The sequence below is a fragment of the Suillus discolor genome, assembly GCF_016758755.1.
Source record: "Suillus discolor strain FC423 chromosome Unknown F5147scaffold_126, whole genome shotgun sequence".
Lineage (NCBI taxonomy): Eukaryota > Fungi > Basidiomycota > Agaricomycetes > Boletales > Suillaceae > Suillus > Suillus discolor.
In genome coordinates this window covers 78,560-100,065 of record NW_024541373.1, presented here as the reverse complement: position 1 = coordinate 100,065, position 21,506 = coordinate 78,560, and the positions used below count along the sequence as shown (strand labels likewise).

At 43.6% G+C, this 21,506-nt stretch overlaps 4 protein-coding genes across 4 annotated transcripts; 3 read left to right on the top strand and 1 right to left on the bottom strand.

Moving 5' to 3' along the window:
• Positions 1-2,966: 2,966 nt before the first annotated feature.
• Positions 2,967-6,733, bottom strand: F5147DRAFT_658828 (uncharacterized protein; the record flags this gene model as incomplete). The annotated part of the gene is made up of 19 exons (XM_041434502.1): positions 2,967-3,014; positions 3,078-3,114; positions 3,468-3,646; positions 3,673-3,804; positions 3,877-3,967; positions 4,150-4,162; positions 4,537-4,649; positions 4,716-4,729; positions 4,778-4,841; positions 5,049-5,122; positions 5,182-5,211; positions 5,268-5,294; positions 5,345-5,434; positions 5,492-5,641; positions 5,992-6,146; positions 6,204-6,263; positions 6,312-6,418; positions 6,470-6,517; positions 6,576-6,733. 19 exons carry the CDS (start codon positions 6,731-6,733, stop codon positions 2,967-2,969), a joined length of 1,590 nt encoding a protein of 529 aa, XP_041285410.1.
• A 459-nt stretch (positions 6,734-7,192) lies between these two features.
• Positions 7,193-7,954, top strand: F5147DRAFT_781152 (uncharacterized protein; the record flags this gene model as incomplete). Its single annotated transcript, XM_041442583.1, has 1 exon — positions 7,193-7,954. One exon carries the CDS (start codon positions 7,193-7,195, stop codon positions 7,952-7,954), a length of 762 nt encoding a protein of 253 aa, XP_041285409.1.
• A 9,224-nt stretch (positions 7,955-17,178) lies between these two features.
• On the top strand, positions 17,179-18,170 carry F5147DRAFT_781150 (uncharacterized protein; the record flags this gene model as incomplete). Its single annotated transcript, XM_041442582.1, has 4 exons — positions 17,179-17,440; positions 17,512-17,570; positions 17,620-17,880; positions 17,928-18,170. 4 exons carry the CDS (start codon positions 17,179-17,181, stop codon positions 18,168-18,170), a joined length of 825 nt encoding a protein of 274 aa, XP_041285408.1.
• Positions 18,171-18,662: 492 nt separating this feature from the next.
• On the top strand, positions 18,663-21,085 carry F5147DRAFT_781149 (uncharacterized protein; the record flags this gene model as incomplete). The annotated part of the gene is made up of 11 exons (XM_041442581.1): positions 18,663-18,831; positions 19,309-19,439; positions 19,498-19,506; positions 19,556-19,630; positions 19,682-19,792; positions 19,846-19,929; positions 20,002-20,272; positions 20,350-20,556; positions 20,607-20,668; positions 20,724-20,876; positions 20,930-21,085. The coding sequence occupies 11 exons, from the start codon at positions 18,663-18,665 to the stop codon at positions 21,083-21,085; spliced, it is 1,428 nt and encodes a 475-aa protein (XP_041285407.1).
• Between the last annotated feature and the right edge of the window lie 421 nt (positions 21,086-21,506).

Sequence of the window (21,506 nt, the reverse complement as noted above, 5' to 3'; positions counted from 1 at the left end):
TGGAGATCAATGGCCCATGTTCTTATATGCTGGGTATGATTACGACCCCGAAGATCCATGGAAGGGTTTGCTGAAGAGCAAAATACTCATCTATGTAAGCTCACTTGTCAGTGATCAAGTTCTCACTCAATACAATATCCCTTAGTAGGGTTTTAAACACATGTTTACTTCTCCAAGTTCAGTAGATAAGGAGCCGAAAGCTACGCACTCCGGCAATGCTTACCTTCATAGCATGAAGTCGGTAACAAAAGGATCTGTAGCCTATATTGCCACACAGGCATGCAGAAATTTTCTTTCCATGTATGCCTCCACCTACTGATTGATCCTTCAGGTTCAGTTTTCATTGTGTTCATCATCCATATTTTCACGGACCGACATGGTCATGGACTCTGAAAATTTCTATATTAGTATTCTTGACCTGCTGGAGGATCCTGATGACAGTCAAGAAGTAGCTGACCTGATGATATGGTGGACACAGTGCGCAATGCATCTCTTCAGACTCGAGAAGCTCTCTAAATTGACACTTTACAAAGTCAAATTTTTCCCAATTCATGTTCTTTGCAACAAGGTATCATTTTCCCATAACTGTTGATCATGTTTTGTAAGCATTTATTGTTGATGATAGAAACCCTAATGTAATTGATGAATGCTCCATCTATGCTATGAAATGTTACTTGCTTTGGTGTCCGTGATAAGTCCTACTGCTTGGACATGATCAGTCATAAAATTGCCATCTTGATGTAGCATGATGATTCAATACCATACCCTGCCACCCTATCAGTGATTATAGAACCTACCATTGGAAGCTGCATAGACGTATTTGGCCGAAGTTCAATATCTTGACAATGCCCGACAATTCAATAGCATACCCTAGAATCATATCAGCTATTATATGTTCTGCCATTGGAAGCTAGATATATAAAGTCAGATATATTCAGTTGAACATCAGCATTTTGTTGGGGCATGATCATACCTTCAACATACGGCTGGTGATTATATATCTCATCATTGAAAACTGTTTATCTAAAACCCAACATGTTTTGTAGAAAATGAGCATCTTGTTATAGTTGCTGTGGCAATATCAAACCCTGACATACTGTTAGTGGTTTCCAGATCCCATCATCAAAAGCTACCTATCTAAAGTTGGATATATTTTCCAGAAAATAAGCAACTTGCTAGTTGTTGCTGTGGCAATATCATATCTTGACACAAAGTTAGTGATCATGAATTCTGCCATTGGAAGCTGGCTATGTAAGAGTAGATACATTTGACAACAGTATACCAGTATGCTACTAGATCACAATGTACCACCACAGAACTGTCAACATTGTAGCATTGGGAGATCTCACCTGTGTAGTCTACCTCTCTATGGCTTTATCATGTGATCTGCAATTGTGATATATATTTTCAACATTGTACATAAAATAAAGCTAGCTAAATCTTTGTTATACTCGGGTCAAATGCCTGATGAAGTCTTTGCTCACCATTCACAGTTGGTGAGTGTGTCAATCCTCATTTGAGCAACAGCCATGCTGATCCAAGTCGTGTGTGTCAATCTTCATTCGAGCAATGGCCATGCTGATCCAAGTCGTCAGCCACCGTTCGCAGTTCGTGAGTCTGTCGATCCTCATCCGAGCTTGAGCCATGCTAATTCAAGTCGCTGCCTGCCATTCACAGGAGGTGAGTGTCTCATTTTTACAATTGCTAACTTCATATATATATGTATTACCCACGGGTACAGGTAAGGGTACGAGCTTGCTATACCCCCCAAAAACCTGTACCCAGGTGCAGGTGCAGGTAAGGTCTCTGACACCCCGGGGTTTACCCATGCAGATCCCTAGGTTCAATATATAAAGTGCTTTTATGATGGTAGATGTTGGGTGACAAAATGGATGAAACTCATAATGAGAGATTAGTATTGCACAATGCAGTAGGTACAAACAAGAGAAGAAAAGAAAGAGCTCAGTGAGACTCAAGTCTTGTGAGCGATGTGGCAGAGCAAAAACAAGAGACAATACCAGCATTTTCTGCTCACCCAAAGACCATACTCTACATCAGGAAACCGGCAAGAAAAAGGTTTTTATAGATATAAATGGCAAATTCAGATCACATGTTCATTGAATTATATCCAAAGACAAAGCAATAAATAATGGTAGCATAATGGTATCGAAAGATAAGAAGGTGCAAGAGAAAAATCATCTTGATGAAGATATACATGCTTCCCAACTGCGACATATGACAGATAAACTGTTGCAGGTAGTCCAGCAGCTCTCCAGAATAGTGGTCATCCTTTGCCTAAGATGGACTGCATGATGACCATTGGCAATGCCGACCAGGTGGCAATCATGAGTTACAAAGTACATGCAATGTTGATTCCAAATGGTCATCAGTCATAGTTGTGATTTGTCTAGGGTAATATATTGCCAAACACAAGCAATTATTGTTACCTGCCATCTAAGGTAAACTTTATGATGGCCATTGGCAATGCCAACCACGCGGCAATCATGAGCTAAAAACACATGTAATGTTGATACCAAATGATTGTCAGTCATAGTTGTGATCTGTCTAGGGTAATATATTACCAAACACCAGCAGTTATTATTACCTGCCATCTAAGCTGAACTTTGCGACAGATGTTTGCATTGACAACTAACAAGCTACAAAATGCACATAATACTAATATCAATTGGTTGTTCATCATAGTTTTGCCAGTGACTTGTCTAGTAAAATGACTTGGTAAATACAAGCAGTTCTCAACCAGTCTGCAATGGTCATCCGCTGAACTTTCTGGCAGTTGTTTGGGATCCGATGGTGCCAGTCACAGTAATGAAGTTACAAATCTGCACGCTAATATTGCCATGAGACAGTTATTGACATAGTAAGATACAAGTAAATCTACCCATAGTTCATCTTCGACGCATCCTCGTCTGTTAGGCTTTCATCGTCAAATTAGGATGTGTCACCTTTTACTCTAATCTGTGCAACCTCGGCAGCTTTTTGGGCTCTCCTCTTGACTAAAAGAATGAAGTGGGACACGCGAGAAATTAGGCACGGTGAAAATGGTAAAAAATACTCACTGTCAGCCAGATACCTTCCTTGATGCTGTACCCATGGCTACACAGTAAGAACTATCTTGTCGAAGCTGATGGGGGGTCTTGTCTGTAATATAACTTGCATTGAAAGGCCGCAGAAACTTCAGCAGCATAATGAGAATTGAGCTTGAGAATAGCTTCTGACATTTAAAGTGTACCTAAAACAATGGGATCGTCTGATCTCCCAGGTAGAGGTGGTGGTGAACCTACTCCAAGGTCATAGTACTTCCTCAAGATGTCTAGCGCGATACTTTGCAAGAGGTCCTGAAGGTGTTTTCGTACAATGACACCAAGTGAGGATTGGGCAGAATCACGGTTGAAGAGCTTTGAGGCAATGTTGGTCGCAGCGAAGACGAGAGCACTGTAGGGACTGACTTCACACGTTGGATCATTGATAATGTAGGTGTGCACTGTGTGCTGTGGGATACAGTGTTCCTAAAATTGACAACTTGCTGGCAAGATCTTGGGGCTTGTAGGATCTTGACTTTGGTCATCTCCAGTGGGTAAAGAGCGATGTCGGTAGAGTTCTTCTGTTTGCCAGCCAAGTTCATGTACTGGTCCAGGAAAAATTCATGGAGACCGTAATTGAACACGCCTTGTAACGAGTACCAACAAAGATTGGACCAAAGCCTTTCCAGATACCAGTCTGACCCTCCTCATGAATGAGTGTGGCAAGACCAGATGTGAGGTTGTTGTATCTTATAGGGTCCACCTGTTCACAAAAGCTATGAGATATCACGGAGTCAAGAAGAGCGAGATAAACTGGCCTGCATGTTGCACTTACTAGCCACATCAAGAGTAGGGTGCCGGCGTGAGTGATACTGCATTCAAGAACATCACCGGGCATGCACTTGACATAGTATGCAGTGCCACGCCTGAGTTGGGATCAAAGCAAGAGAAATGGTGTGCAGACTGATTCTAAGTTATTGAGAGGATATGTTGAACTTGACTGAAATTGTGAACCTCAGGCTGGTGAATGTGTGGCAGTGCAACTAAGAAAATTCATGTGGCGCTATTAAAAACATAATCTGTCATATCATATCATATACTATCTCACCGATTGTCTTGACCTTCCGAAATTTGGAATTAGCGTGTCGAAACACTACAAGAAATTATCAGGGCAGGTTGATTCAAACCAAAAATGAAATTCAGTCATGTGCCATCGTTCTGTTATTATGTACTGGTACTACTATGTCCTATGTATACAATGTATAGTGTGTAGATTTTGAAGATTTGAAAGATACATGAGTGATTAGTCCTCTAGCAGTGGGGGAGCTTGGTATGAGTACTACTAGAAATCTAGTGGGTAGGACTAGTATGGGGTGTATGTGTGTTATGGTATGCATGTTGGGTCATCAGGTCATTATGATTGCGGTAGCCTTCAGCCCATGTTCATCCCTAAAACAATTTGTTAGTTGTGAATAAATCCAAGGAGAGAACTCACCCCTCGAATCAGTGATTTCAATCGTTGCACGGTGCAAGTACAAAAGTTGGTGCAGAAGCACATCAATCTCCTGATTAGGCTTGGCGCTCGTGGAGTGGTGGCCGCCTCGGGTGCTGAAGTCAGGTTCCATGGCACCGACTCGGTCATGGTACTAAATGTGTACCATATTTGATGCTAACAAGTCCAGCTGCATCTGTTAAATGTAAATTTGGGCTAGATCACATATGTGAAAAAGACTTACGCAACCATTTCCAACCTGAGGTCCATAGATGACGTGAGACATATCTAACTTGAATTTTAGTCGACTTGATGCAATCGAGGAGATCTGGAGTGCTTACTGTGAATTTTCCTAATATGGGTTTATCGGATGTGTAGTAAAGATCGTGAAGGTATCAGTAACGACAGCACCAAATAAGGCCAAACAAACCTCCTGATCCTTGAAGGCAAGCATGGTCCGGGGTGTCCTCGGGGGTCGCTGTCAGTCGAGTCTGCGCCTAGTATCTGCTACTTACCACCCGATACCAGTAGAAATCCGAGAATACTTACAAAGGAGGAGATGCAATGACGAGACGTGTACATTGTCCAACTTGTGGGATACCAGTACATACGTCAGATGGAAAAAAAAACTAAGTCCCAGTGACATACTGACTCAGAATCTGTGAAAAAGGCCCGTAGCTGGAGATGAAACGACCACGGATTGTATGGACATGATCAGGCTCAGTCAGTATTACCTTGCGAAGCAAATCTTTGACATCTTGCTGTTTTCGACGCAAATACACGGAAATCGATTGCAATGCCAATAGCATACAATACAAAACATGCCAATAAAATCCACCTCAGGGCGCTCATTCGCACTAGCTCCTCTATCCATATTTGTGGTCCACACGTTGTCGCCAATCTAGATATAGAATACACAAATCAGTATACAATGAGTAGGAACAGTATCAGTACTTACCAGATTCAAAGCCTCGATGTTGTAGTTCTGTAGCAAGGTTTTGCTGAGATCACTGGTGGTTGTCACGATGGTGGTGGTACAAGAAAGGGATGCAGCAATATTTGCATTGATGAGGGTGAGAGGAGAGTTCATTGAAATTCTGAATCGGAACTGTTGAAAATTTTTCAAGATATGGTATGATGTTGTAACTTGCAACTGAGGGTAGTGATGCATCGATGAAGCAGAAGCTCGCGCAAAATATGAGTGTTTCAATCTTGAATTTAATTGTCCAATATCTCTCATGCAATGCCATGTATCTCATCCTATATCTTGCTGTCATTTCAATCCAAGCACAAGTACTTTGAATTTTTCTCATGCTAGGAACTCGTCGCTGATAGTATTATTATTAGTATATGCTATATTGTCTCATCAATAATGAATCATCTCGACTTCTACTTAGCTCGTCACTTTTGCACCCCTCCTGAACAGACAAGTATATGATGGTTCATCATCAGCCTTACTCCAACTCGGTTACATAGGTTGCAGCATCTAAATAGAATGTGGAAATCTGTTCCCATAATGCCATCGCCAATGGAACAGTTGAGCCTTGTCATCAATTCTGTTTGTTCCCTCCAAGTCCATTCCAGTTGAATAGGGTGGGTTTTTTCATGCTCTTCTAGACAATTTATCAATAAACTATGGCGTTGCAGCATGCAACAAAGCAAGCTCATACCTCGAAGAGGGTAATTGAAGGTAACTAGAGACAATCGGTGATAGTGCGTGTCGATTTTCACTAGAGGATGTTTAGTTTGCAATCTTATCAGGAATAACGAATGCTGACCTTGATACCCACATCTGTCAGATGCGCATCTTGCATTCCAGTAGATCTTATTGGTGGCCTTATCTCTCCAAGAGTACACTGCTGCCTCTATGTACTCTCTTGTACCACTGGAGGCACATAAGCAACACGGATATCAAAATTCGTGTTTGTTACGGTACTTCTCGAAGTTCGACAGCGGAACTTTCTTTCCCTCGTCATCATTAGGCCTGCATTTTGAGGTATGTTAACACTCAGGAGTCATACAAAATCCTAATGGCATCTCACCAGTACCATTCAGTCATCAATTCCGACACGCTGTCATGATGCAGGAGGGCAAAGTGGCAGGTCATAGCCTCCGTAGCAAGTTTGGCCAACATCAGAGCGGTCTCATGATAGTCTGGTGGAGCAGTGATTGTAGAAGAAGGTGAAGATGGAGTTTCCATTGGGTCAATCAATGCAGTAAGTAATTGTTACTTTTTTATGAGGCTTTTAATCATACCGATTTGGCCCAGCTTTGTCTACTATAATCAAATCCATCCGCCCTCTGACATCCCCGCCAGACTCAGAGCTGCCAGGGTTTTGACCTGTGGGAATATGGCTGCTGGTGCCTTGGTTTGTCATGTCTATCATTCCTGATGAAAAACGGTGAGTCAATTTGATCTCTTGCAGTTGTTACATCTCATCAGTTCTGAATGCATCTCACTGGTTCATCGGCAAGGTTTTTTAGATGTACTTGCACGCGCGAGTTCACTCAAGAGAGTGCCTACACCAAGCATCAGCAATCGTGTGCAAAAGGCAAGAAACAGCTGTTTTCTGCTTTATCAAAAGCAAAAGACTTCCTGGGCTCTGCAAAGCGGCCCTGACTGGGTGCTACTGATGATAGATGGGATGCACACATCAGCATGGAATCTTTGAGTACGCAGCTGCGCCGTCCACACACCCTGTCATTGCCTTCTCACCAGGTCAACGAGACAGTGATCGCAGAGTCTTCCGATGTTTACTCCATTTCATTGACTGGGCGTCCTATGCTGGAGGTGCCATGTTCCCCGTTGCAAGGCAATACTCCCATTTCGACATCCACTGCCAATCTTGGCACAGCGGCTGCGGAGACAGATGGTGATTCCTCACTGGTGCAGCGCAGAACTCGACGTGTTGATGTTTGGATGCCACTACACTATCGACAGCATGACAATGTACTCCCACAACCTCCCCCAAGCGTTCCAAGCCAAGTTGCCCCACTACAGGAATTTATCCCACCCTCAAATCCCACTGACGTGCCTACCACGACTTCCATGTCATTGAAATCTACTCCTTTCCGCATGGCCAGGAATGTTTTTGGACTCGTACGCCAATTCTTCTCTTCAGCCCCCCCATCTCATGACCCCAAAGAGGCTGCAACACTTCAAGATATCAGCTATATCCCCACAGTTCCTCTAACAGACCTAGATGGCCTTGCTGAGCCTCGCAACTCGTTTCATCCATACCCTAACCAATCGTCTTTTAAGCTCGGACATTGGTACTGGAACGGCAGTGTGCAGAAGTCGCATCAGAGCTTCAAGGAGTTACTTGATATTGTTGGACGTCCAGACTTTGATCCTGGCGATGTCCAGCCACATATTACAGTGACCTATCTCCGTATAATACGAGGGAACGGACATGCATAATATCCTGTATGATACGGGCCAGCGGACCATGGGCCCATGATAAAAATATCCTCGACTATGACGGATGGGCCGGGAGGCAAATTATTCCCGATGGAGGCGGGTGGGCCCATGCAGGGAATATATAGAGTAGATGAGTGGGCCGATGTACATGAATATTAGGTAGACGGGTGGGCCGAGGTAGTTGGATATTATGCAGATGGGTGTATTAAGGTAGATGCGTATGAGATAGATGGGTAGGTACTTGTTATCACATTCACGGGTGGGCCCAGACACATATTAAATTAGACGGGTGGGCCGAGGGTATTATAAAATATTGTATTAGACGGGTGGGCCCAGACACATATTAATTAGACGGGTGGGCTGAGGGTGTTGTATGGGATGTTGTATTAGACGGGTGGGCCGAGGGTGGTATAAAATATAGATGGGTGGGCCCATGTGTATCATAATTGTAGACATGATGGAGCTGAGGTAGTTGTACATCAACCAAATCAGAGGAGGTAATAAATCAAAGTTACCAAGTTCCCGGAGCAGCAGGTGATCTCCTGACATGGCCTTTGATGGTGCACAGGTTGTCTTGCAAAATTTGGAATCCGGGGTGCGAAGCTTGTGTTGCCCTATGAGATGCCAAGTTCCAACCACCCAAATTTGGGTCAACCATACCGACTTCCGAGTTCCGGGACCCGGGAGTTGACAAATGAATATCTGATAACCAGCACACTTCCAATCAGGTAGTATTTCATTGAGCAATGGATCATCCAAGGGGTCCCTTATCGGACTCGGTAGTCAATATAGGCAAATGATAATGAAAACATGAAAGTTGTGATTATGCTATTTTTCAAACCCGAGACCCTGAAACCCATTGTTCAACATGTCCATTTTTCACTCACTGCACAAATCACCGAGTTTCAAGTGCCGAAACCCAAAACTCGAAACCCAGTGTGCAACACGTCGATTGTTCATTTACATTACACAGATCATTGAGTTCCGAGTGCTGAGTGCTGAAACACGAAGCCCAAAACCCGAAAATATGTATGGAACATGTCCATTTCTTACTCATTGCACATATCACTGAGTTTCGAGTGCTGAAACCCGAAACTCGAAACCCAGTGTGCATCATGTCCATTGTTCAATTATATTACACAAGTCATCGAGTTCCGAGTTCCGAGAGCCAAAATACGAACCCTGAACCCCGAAAATATGTGCGCAACATGTCCATTTTTCACTCACTGCACAAATCACCGAGTTTCGAGTGCCAAAGCATGAAACTTGAAACCCAGTGTGCAACATGTTGATTTTTCATTTATATCACACAAATAACCAAGTGCCAAGTGCCAAGTGCCGAAACTTGAGACCCGAAAATATGTATGCAACATTTCCATTTTTCACTTGTTGCACAAATCACCGAGTTTCAAGTGCCGAAACCTGAAACTCAAAACCGGGTGTGCAACATGTCCATTGTTCAATTATATTACACAAGTCATCGAGTTCCGAGTTCCGAGGGCCGAACCCCAAAAATATGTGCACAACATGTCCATTTTTCACTCATTGCACAAATCACCGAGTTTTGAGTGCTGAAACCCGAAACTCAAAACCCGGCGTGCAACATGTTGATTTTTCATTTACATTACACAGATCATCGAGTTCCGAGTGCCGAGGGCCGAGACCCGAACCCCGAAAATATGTACACAACATGTCCATTTTTCACTCATTGCACAAATCACCGAGTTTTGAGTGCCAAAACCTGAAACTCGAAACCCGGCATGCAACATGTCCATTTTTCATTTATATTACACAAATCATCGAGTTCCGAGTGCCAGGGGCCGAGACCCGAAGCCCGAGACCCGAAAATATGTATGCAACATTTCCATTTTTCACTTGTTGCACAAATCACCGAGTTTCAAGTGCTGAAACCTGAAACTCAAAACCGGGTATGCAACATGTCCATTGTTCAATTATATTACACAAGTCATCAAGTTCCGAGTTCCGAGGGCCGAAACCCGAACCCCGAAAATATGTGCACAACATGTCCATTTTTCACTCACTGCACAAATCACCAAGTTTCGAGTGCCAAAACCAGAAACTCAATCCCCAGTGTGCAACATGTCCATTTTTCATTTACATTACACAGATCATCAAGTTCCGAGTGCCAAGGGCCGAGACCCGAAGCCTGAAATCCAAAATCATGTACACAACATGTCCATTTTTCACTTGTTGCACAAATCACCAAGTGTCGAGTGTCGAAACCTGAAACCCAGTACTTCACATGGACACAAATTGTATTTGTATGTATTATCCATTGGTGTAGGGTTCAAATAACTTGGTAATTGTATTTGTCAGTACTCGGTACTTGGTACTCGGTGATCGGTGGTCAGTGGTCGGTACTCGAGACTCGGTAGTCAATATAGGCAAATGATAATGAAAAATGACAGTTGTAGTCCACGTCAAGGTGAGTGTCTTGGTAGTCTTTCCTTGTCATTCGGCAAAACATCAGCAATAATGAAAAAATGAAAGTTGTTATTATGCTTAACTTCCTTACCGAAGGTTGTAGTCCAAGTCCAGGTGAGTGTAGTGGTAGTCTTTTCTTGTCAATTGGTTATCTTGTTACTCATTATGCAGTACTCGGTACATGGTAATTGGTACTCAGTATTTGGTTTTGATACTCGGTACCTAGGAATCAGTAGTCAGCTTAATGAAGGTTGTAGTCCGAGTCTAGGTGAGTTTATTTGTAGTCTTTTCTCATCCATTAGTTACCATGTGACCGAGATATAAGCTAAAGAAATCCGAAACATCAATAATGACAAATGAAATACATGTGTGCAGTAAGTGAGTGTAAAGATAAAAGAATGAATATTAATAGCGAGACTTGCACATTATGTCGAGATATCCAACATAACAAGCCTGTGATGTGATGAGAGACCTGGAATAACACCCATATACATCCATTATAATAGCTTAAAAGCCTAGAAAGATTCATGAAGGATTGATGTAATGATAGGCAAAATGACATATGTGTGGAGAGTGACAATAGACATCTTTTATACAAAGTCACATTTATATATGATTCAGGCCGAAAATATCATTACAAATATGTAGGATAGATCGTAAACTACCCAAGGAACCCATACTGCCTACTGCCCTGAGGGTAGGGGGTGGGTAGAAGGGATATAGTGAAAATATGAGTTGACCCAGCATTAAAGTCCTACCACTGCTCAACTAACCATTTTCGATGCTTTGGGTCTTTGAAGTTTCCCACACTCAATTTCTTACCCATTTCACTTCCTCAGTACTCAATTCTTGGTTGATTTGTCTGTAAATTTATGTCTATGATACTTAAGATATTTGAAATGTACCCCAGGTTTCTGATTACGAAGATTCAATGTTTTGAAGGCATGGGCCCCTTATCAGGCAAAATGGCAAGTATACACACTAGCTCACAAACTCCAGCCTATTGTGAGCTGATCTTGGTCATAAGAAGCAAGAATATAAGCTATGCTCATTATATATTAAAAGGTTGGATCATGGATGCAAGGGCAAGATACTGAAAATCATGAAAAAATGTCAAAAGTGCAATTGTCTATGCTTTGTTCCTGGAGAAGGATCCTGTGTGTCCTGGGCTGGTTATATGATATATCTACTCCGAATATGCTCAGGAATAGACTCCCTACAGTCCTTGAGGTCCAGTCCTACAGGGAAAAAACCCCAGCGGGTGAACCACCAGAAGAGGGGGAGGTACACTATACAATAAAGGATTACCCTATGGTCCTGAGCTCCTGATACATTGTTTCTATTGTTGAATAGATGATTGAGATATAATTTCAAAGTCTATTCACCTAGAAATGAACACATAGGAACATATTTTGTATTTTTATGTATATATGCAATATCCATTTAAGCACCAAGTCTCAACTACCGATTACCAAGTCCCGACACTTGATAGTTGATAGTCAGTATTCGAGCTCCGAGTGCCAATATTGCCTACCAATATCTCAGTCAAATGATAACCAAACCAAGACCCAAGTTCCAAACCTGACTACCGAATACCAAGTATCAGTACTTGGGACTCGGGACTATTGGCTGGAGTATCCAACTATTGATTCCCAGGTACCGAGAATTAGAACCAAGTACCGAGTACCTGACTACTGATTCTCGGGTACCAAGTATCAGAACCGAGTACCGAGTACCCGACTACTGATTCTCGGGTATCGAGTATCAGAACCAAATACCGAGTACTGATTCCCTTGTACCGAGTACCGAGTAATGAGATAACCAATTGACAAGAAAAAACTACCAATACACTCACCTTGGCTCGGCCTACAACTTTTGTTCAGGAACTTAAACATAATAATAACTTTCATTTTTCATTATCGCCGATGTTTCAGATTTCTTTAGCTTATATCTCGGTTAAATGATAACTGATGGACAAGAAAAGACTACCAATACACTCCCATAGACTCAGACTACAACCTTCGGTAAGGAAGTTAAGCGTAATAACAACTTTCATTTTTCATTATCATTTGCCTATATTGACTACCACCAACTACCAACTACCAACTACCGAGCACTGACAAATACAATTCCCAAGTTATTTCAACCCTACACCAATGGATAATACATACAAAGACAGAATTCATGTCCATTTGAAGTACCGCGTTTCGGGTTTCGGCACTCGACACTTGGTGATTTGTGCAATGAGTAGATGGGCATGTGGCATACATGTTTTCGGGCTTCGGGTTTCAATATTCGGCCCTTGGCACTCAATGATCTGTGTAATGTAAATGAACAATGAACATGTTGCACACCGGGTTTCGAGTTTCGGGTTTCGGCACTTGAAACTCGGTGATTTGTGCAACAAGTGAAAAATGGAAATGTTGCATACATATTTTCGGGTCTCAGGCTTCGGGTCTCGGCCCTCGGCACTCGGAACTCAATGAATTGTGTAATGTACATAAAAAATGGACATGTTGCACACTGGGTTTCAAGTTTCATGCTTTGGCACTCGAAACTCGGTGATTTGTGCAGTAAGTGAAAAATGGACATGTTGTGTACATATTTTCGGGTCTCGGGCTTCGGGTTTTGGCCCTCGGCACTCGGAACTCGATGATCTGTGTAATGTAAATGAACAATGAACATGTTGCACACCAGGTTTTGAGTTTTGGGTTTCGGCACTTGAAACTCAGTGATTTGTGCAACAAGTGAAAAATGGAAATGTTATATACATATTTTCGGGTCTCGGGCTTCGGGCTTCGGCACTTGGCACTTGGCACTTGGTTATTTGTGTGATATAAATGAAAAATCAACATGTTGCACACTGGGTTTCAAGTTTCACGCTTTGGCACTTGAAACTCGGTGATTTGTGCAGTGAGTGAAAAATGGACATGTTGTGTACATATTTTCGGGTCTCGGGCTTCGGGTCTCGGCACTGGGCACTCGGAACTCGATGATTTGTGTGATATAAATGAAAAATCAACATGTTGCACACTGGGTTTCAAGTTTCACGCTTTGGCAGAACTCGAAGCTGTTGTGATTTAGATATCACCCGAAACCCGAACACCCGAATGTCAAATTTTCAGTGCCGAACCCCGAGTGCCGGGTGCCGAGTCCTGAAACCCGGAACTCAGGATTTGACATTTGAGATGAACGAAATTTTTCAGACATGTTTGAATTAACCTACATATATCTATAAACATTTCACTAACCCCCGAACCCCGAAAGATATTTTTGTTGTCTTACATACTGAGTTCCGAGTTCCGAGACCCCCGAACCCCGAAACCCGGCAGTCCACAATTTCAGGGTTCGGGGGTTGGTAAAATGTGTATGGATATATGAAAGGTTGATTTAAACATTTTTGAAAGATGTCTCATATCAAATGTCAAGTCCCGAGTTTTGTATATCCATAGACATTTTACCAACCCCCGAACCCCAAAATTGTGGACTGCCAGGTCTTGGGGGTCGGGGGTCGGCACTCGGGACTTGGGAAATTTGGGGAGATCAATAAAATTTGATCTACAATAAATTTGATTTACAAACAAATTGATTTACAAACTTTTGAAAGATCTGTGTCGTCTCACATATTGAGTCCCGAGTTCCGGGACCCCCGAACCCCGAAACCCGAGACCCAGCAGTCCACAATTTCGGGGTTCGGGGGTTGGTAAAATGTCTATGGATATACAAAAGGTTGATTCAAACATGTTTGAAAGATGTCTTACCTGGAACACGGGACTCGATTTTTGAGATGAAAGACATCTTTCAAACATGTTTGAATCAACCTTTCATATATCCATAAACATTTTACCAACCCCCGAACCCTAAATTGTGGACTGCCGGGTCTCAGGTCTCGGGGGTCCCAGAACTCGGGACTCAATATGTGAGACGACACAGATATCTTTCAAAAGTTTGTAAATCAATTTGTTTGTAAATCAAATTTATTGTAGATCAAATTTTATTGATCTCCCCAAATTTCCCAAGTCCTGAGTGCCGACCCCCAACCCCCGAGACCTGGCAGTCCACAATTTCGGGGTTCAGGAGTTGGTAAAATCTCAGGGTTCGGGGTTCGGCACTGTGAAAATTTGACATTTATATTTTTGCGAGTGTTGTGCTTCTGGTGTCTGTGTGTAGAAATAGGATATATTGCACACCAGGGTTCAGGTGTGGGGTTTTCCCACTTCAGTACTCAATTATTGGTCAATGCCACACATGGTCGATTCATGTTTTCGTGCTTACGGGTTTAGATTTTGGTGGTTGATGGTAGGTATATGCACTCATAGTGTGCATGTATCCTACGTGTTTGATTCGCTGGTGGCTACATCAGCTGTATGTCTTGATGAAACGTATCTAGGCTCACCCATATATGTACCTATCTATGTACAATTCCCCCACGTCAGCCCACCCATCTATGTAATATCCCCCACGTCGGCCCACCCATCTATGTAATACATCCTATGTTGGCCCACCCGTCTATATAATTATACCCCACCTCGGCCCACCTGTCTATGTAATAAATATTTTATCACACCCTCGGCCCACCCGTCTAATTAATATCCCTTATGTCGGCCCACCCGTATATGTGATATTCCACCACCTCGGCCCACCTGTCTATGTAATAAATATTTTATTGCACCCTCGGCCCACCCATATATGTGATACTCCCCACCTCGGCCCACCCGTATATGTCATATGCCCCACATCAGCCCACCCGTTTATGTAATATTCCCCTACCCCGGCCCACCCGTATATGTAATACACCCCTGTTGGCCCACCCATCTATATAACAATATTTGCCTTACATCTCTCTTCAGCCCAGCTGTCTATAATATCCTACTCTACATATTACCCAGATGGGCCCACCCATCTCCATGAATGATCATATTCCCCCGGCCCATCCATCAACATGAAGGATATATATATCATTGGCATACATGGGCCCACCCGTCTCCATCGGAAATAATATGTTACCCGGCCCATCCGTCGTCATTGATGATATACACAACATGGGCCCATGGTCCGCTGGCCCGTCTGATACGGGATATTATGTAGGTCAGGTGGCCCGTATAATACAGAATTTGTCACTGAAGGGGCTCGTCCAGCACACACATTGGGACAAAATCAACTCACAATTGGGTGCGAGCGTGGATGATGAGGGGGGAGCCGAATGGGAGGATGAGGATGCAGGTTGGTGCAAAATGCCAGTAGTCATCGAAGTACCTTTCTCTTGGACTACAGCTCACCCTGACGTCCGGCCCTATGTTGCAGCAGACCTTTACCATCGGCCTCTTATGTCAGTTATTTGGGAGAAGCTTGCAAATGTTCATGACGATGATCATTTTCATTATGAACCATATGAGCTGCAATGGCAACCTCCCCATCTCCCACACGAAGTGAACATTCAGGGTGAATTGTACACTTCGCCGGCCTTCATGCATGCACATTGTGAACTTCAGGCATCTCTGGCAGAAGCAGGATGCGATTTGCCACGCGTGGTAGTTGCACTCATGTTTTGGTCCAATGCCACGCAGCTAACGACATTCGGTAACGCAAAATTGTGGCCGGTATATATGTACTTCGGAAACGAGTCGAAATATCGCCGCTGTAGACCATCTTGTCGTTTGGGCAATCATGTAGCCTACTTTCAAAAGGTACGGTCATCATTATTTTTCTGTACTGCATCGAAACTCAGTCTCTGCAGCTTCCGGACTCATTCAAAGATTTTGCAGGGGACTTATACTGAAGGCAAGGGAATTGGCCACGAATGCACAACACATTATCACTGTGAACTGTTTCAAGCTCAGTGGAGAGTCTTGCTCGACGACAAATTCTTAGAGGCATATAAACATGGGATCGTGGTTCTCTGTTGCGATGGCATCGCACGCAGATTTTACCCATGAGTTTTTACTTATTCTGCAGACTATCCCGAAAAGTGAGTCTGTATGCTCGTCCATCATCCATAGGACTTGAATACTCATTTAAGCTAGGGTCCTTGTTGCCACTATCCGACAGTTAGGAGGTTGCCCTTGCTCGCGATGCCTCGTACTGATGAACATGCTTCACCGTTTGGGCACGAGTTGCGATAGGCAACAGCGTGTGACTCTTGCGCGCTCGGATACCTCGAGGAGTCAGCTGGTTGCTACCGCACGAGACCTCATCTACCAGAACAATTTAGGTGTAGACAGTGCAGCAGTCGAGTCAATTCTCAAGCCTAATTCGTGGGTGCTGAACACTGTAAAAATGGTTATCAGTTCATGGTCCTACCTTTGCTAACTTTTTATTAGAATGTGTTTTCAGACACTCTGGGTCCATTTGGATTTAATATCTTTATTGAGTTGGTTGTCAATCTTCTGCACGAAGTTGAACTTGGAGTGTGGCGGATGCTTCTAGTCCATTTGCTAAGAATTCTTACCACTTTGAACAAGGACCTAATTCATGAGGTTAACAGGAGGTGTGCTAAAGATCTATCTTACAATGATTTGGCAGGGCTAATACTCAATTTTAACAGGTACAGGCAAGTCCCCCCATTCGGACCAGCAACCATCAGGCGGTTTTCTTCAAATACTTCTGAGATGTCAAACATGGCTGCACTGAAATTTTGAGGATCTTCTACAGGTATGCGCTCAGAATGATTCTCAATACGTATTTTTCATAGACTGATTTTGTCCGAGTGTTCTATCCCGGTCTTCGACGGTCTGTTCCCTGACGCTCACAATAAGATTGTCATGAGTCTCCTTTTTACTATGTCTCACTGGCACAGACTTGCAAAACTTCATATGCACTCCGACCTCACTTTGAAGATACTCGACCAAACAACAACTGATCTTGGCGAGCAGTTTAGTCTATTGAAGGAAATGGTGTGCGCTTCATACCAAACGCAGGAGCTTGATCGTGAAGTTGATGCGCGATCTCGCTGGCAGGCAAAGGAAGCGGCCAAATGGGCTGAGAATAGCAAGGGAAAAAGCAAAGAAAAAGAAAAGGCTGAGTGGAGAGCAGTCGCATGCTGTACCTGGACCAAAGCAACCAGCGGAGGAAGAAATCGTTCAATATCCAAACTTATAAGTTCCATGCGCTAGGGGATTATGTGGCCTCCATCCGTTTCTTTGGCACAACGGATTCATACAGCACTGAACCCGTAAGTTCCAAACTGCTGTCTATCCATTCATTGACTCAATTTGTATCAGGGAGAGCTGGAGCATCGCACGCCAAAGGGCAGATACCGTCACACTGATAAAAGGGCATTTGTCCACCAACTGACTCAGATCGAGCGCCGTGAGGCTCGCTTGCACCGCATCAAGCAAAAACAACCCCAGCGAGGCCCTCGCATAGAGGCACATAAAATGGCCAGTGACCCTCAGCTTCACCATCATATCGGTCAAGGCAAGAAGATGTACGATGATCTTGGTCAGTACCTCCACGACCATGCAGGAGATCCTGCTATGAAGGTAAATGATTTCTGTGACTTGATGATTATTATGCTGATATATCACAGGAATTCCTTCCTCGATTGAAAGATCATATTTTCAATCACCTCAATCCGGAGATTGCTGAATCACTTGCAGAAACATTAGCCCATTCCGAACAACACAATTCCATCTTTTTCAAACGTAATCGACTTTATCACCACAATCTCGCAAGATTTAACTACACCACCTATGACGTTCGAAGGGCCCAAGATGTCAGTAAACCTATGAACTCTGCATTGCAACATTATGCTACTGAAAAATCGCAATGATAATAGGTACGGTAGTGAGTACTGTTACGCCAAACTCATCGGCATACACCACGTCAACGTTGTTCGCCTCACTGAACGTGTACGAATCTTGTTGAATGGAATTCCTCTTCGTTCAGTGGTATGAATCTGTGCAAGATCACGCATGGGACACCTGTATGTTGGGCTGCGTTCACTTCCGAGCTCTAGCGAATCAGAACATGTTTGGTTTCATGGACCCAGGAGTCGTTCTCAGGGTGTGCCATATTATTCCGGCTTTTTCTCGACACCAGTGCAATCTGGGTGAATGTGGCCTTTCCCCGCTGGCAGGAGACAAGCATGACTGGCCCAAGTATTATGTCAACAGGTGAACGAACACAGATCCCTAGATGATAATGATCACTAATACTAGGAACACGTTAGCTTTGTTGATCATGACACTCTCATGTGGTTTTATTATGGACTTGGGTCGGTCATGTATACTCTCACAAGGAAAAGGCCTGCCCTATTACGCAGATGACAGCGCAGACAGAAAATGAACCCTCAGAAAGTGATGAAACGTTCAGGAAAAGTATGCATTGGCAAGGTTCTGCTAATGATGGAAATGATGATGAGTATGATGACGATGAACAGGACGGCCATGAACAGGATGATGATGGAGATCATGTTGGCGTGGAGGAGCTTGGTTTCTTGTATCAAGGACTCAATGCCAGCACAGAGTCACTCACCCAGGCGTTGGACGAGATGTTTACTACTAGCCATACATTTGATTATGAAAATTGATAATATCAGTACATCCTCCATCATGGTACCCTGATTTCTTCTAAGCATACATTTGCTGAATTGCCATGCCTTGGCACTTTTTGCAGTCCCTCTTACTTGCCCTGGCGCTTTTTTAACCCAATGCCAATCCCTCGACTCGCCCTGGCCTGTCTTTGCCATATTGCCAATCCCTCGCCTCGCCCTGGCACATCCTTGCTATATTGCCAATCCCTCGACTTGCCCTGGCACATTTTTGCTATATTGCCAATCCCTCAACTCGCTTCGGTACTTTATCACTTGGCAATGTTGGTGTGCCCTCACTGATCCCTGGTGCGGTGTCAATAATGCCTGGCTGTTGGAAATATTTGGCGGAACAAATGCACATCTGAATGCTTATTAGGACCTCGTTCGGTGTTGCTTCCCCCATCTTCTTGGTCCCTTCATACTAGCAAGATGCACCAGCCAGCCACCGGTCCAATCTATGTATATGTGCAGACAATTAATCAACTTCTGAGACTTCTGCCTATTAGGGTAAGTACAATCTGCATTGTTGATCGTTCACATCATTGCTGATGGCCTCTTCCTGCAGAACGAAGAGGTTTGTCATCGCCAATTAGTGGTCGCTTTGATTGACTATTTTCCTCCAGCCATTCCATGGTCTGTCTGGTCGATTCCTATTCATAGGATACGTTGGGCATGTACATCAACTCTTGCCAATATACGTGAGGCTATTATCATTAAAGTCCATCTTCCATCTCAATGTTCATTTACAGTGGCCTGAAGAATATCTCACTCTTGCGCATCCACCCCATGGTATCTTACAACATGTTGGATTTTTACTGGTTGTGAATGACACCACGCGGTTTTCTATCTACGAGATAGAGGTAAGAGCCCTATCATACTGCTAAGTCCACATTTGATACGATGAATGTATTAGAATGGTGGTTCTACTTTTCTCAATGATTGTAGAACCAATTTTTGCACGCCCAACTTACATGGCGGCATCTCTCCCATCTGGATGGTGAGTGCCTCTCCAAAGATTAGTACATCGCCGTACTCATTATGCTACATACCCTATAGCTTGATCGACTAGTCAGTGTTCAGGTTCACCCCAGCAACATACCCTGACGGATACCCTCCTCCTGCCCCTCATATACCCGTCAATATCCCAACTTGGGAGACCTCATTCCCTCAGTCGTTGTCCTCTCTGGCACCGTTTTCCCAGATAATGTTCCACCAGTCCCTAGATTTTGAATATGAGCCTACGCTCATAGAATTGACCTCTGTATTTGATTACTTACCCACACCCACTTTGCCAGACGATGAAAATTCTGCATTGGCATCCATCAATGCTCAGCCCTTCAGTGAGATGCAGCCTCCCCACCCAGATCTCATTTGGAGACACACTAGCTGAAACGATCCTCTTGACAAAGACCAAAAGTGACACTGAAAGCCATATTGGCAGCATCACCATGGGGTCGCTCAATCAAACTGGCAAAGTACCTTTTTATCGGGCACCTTCTGGTTGGAATACCCGAAAATTCATTCGTTCTTCCTGAGGATTATTCCCGGCAGTTGATCATGACTAGCTTTTTGAGAGCTCTCCGTTTCAACCAAAAGACTTACAATGAGCTAACCAACGAACATCGTGAGTGTCTGCTTTCAATTCTAAACTTCACTAACTGACAGCATTAATAGTGACGATAGAGAACAAGAATGGAAGCGAGACTACTGTGGGATGGTCATACTTGCGCAACTGGGTAAGCTTGTTTTGATGCATCAGAACATTCATTCACAATCAAATGTCATTGGCAGTTTGCGGACTTCTACATAGAGATCACTTCAGAGATCAGGAAAATCACACAAGCTAGCACATCCCCGTTGACTGAGTTTGCAGTCAATGAGGAGAGGAAGATGCAGAAGATTCTTGAATTGATTGTCGGGCTCAATTCAGGCGACCAAAGACTGGTAAGGGACCATGCAGGCTGCATGATTGAAGCTTAAAGCTTTTAATCTGTCAGGTACAAAATGCTCTCAGCGAACTTATTGCAACACAAGCCTTCAGGGAGGTCCTCTGGGTTGCATTACTCCGACCCATCGCTGAGTTAGCCGAAGGCAATGCGAGATTAGCGGATCTATACCCAGATGCCATTCAAACTTGGATGGGTTACCTATGAAAAGGGATCGTAGGCGTACTGGCCACTTTCATAAGCTTTACTCGTTTTATCCTTCTTCGTACCAATGACGAAAATTGTTTCAGATGTATCAGGCGTTTACTTTGCAGATACCATCTGACTCAACCAACTTGAAAGCGCCTGAGTATTTAGGGAGACAAATGTCTTGGTTATGGAACCCAAGAACAAAGTTCCAAAGCTCATAACAGATGAGATGGGAGTGAAGCGGATGAAGACCTTGAATGATCTTGTGCCAATAGATGTCGTCCTCACCTCTGATTTCGAAGTCCCGCATGCACAATTTGTTTTTCCAGTGCCTAGCAGTGACGTGGAGATGAACATTTCGCACTTCAAGAAGCCTTCAAGTTGATGTTTGCTACTAATGGTGTTGTCATGATTTCAAACTTTTTGTCGTTTTCCTTGG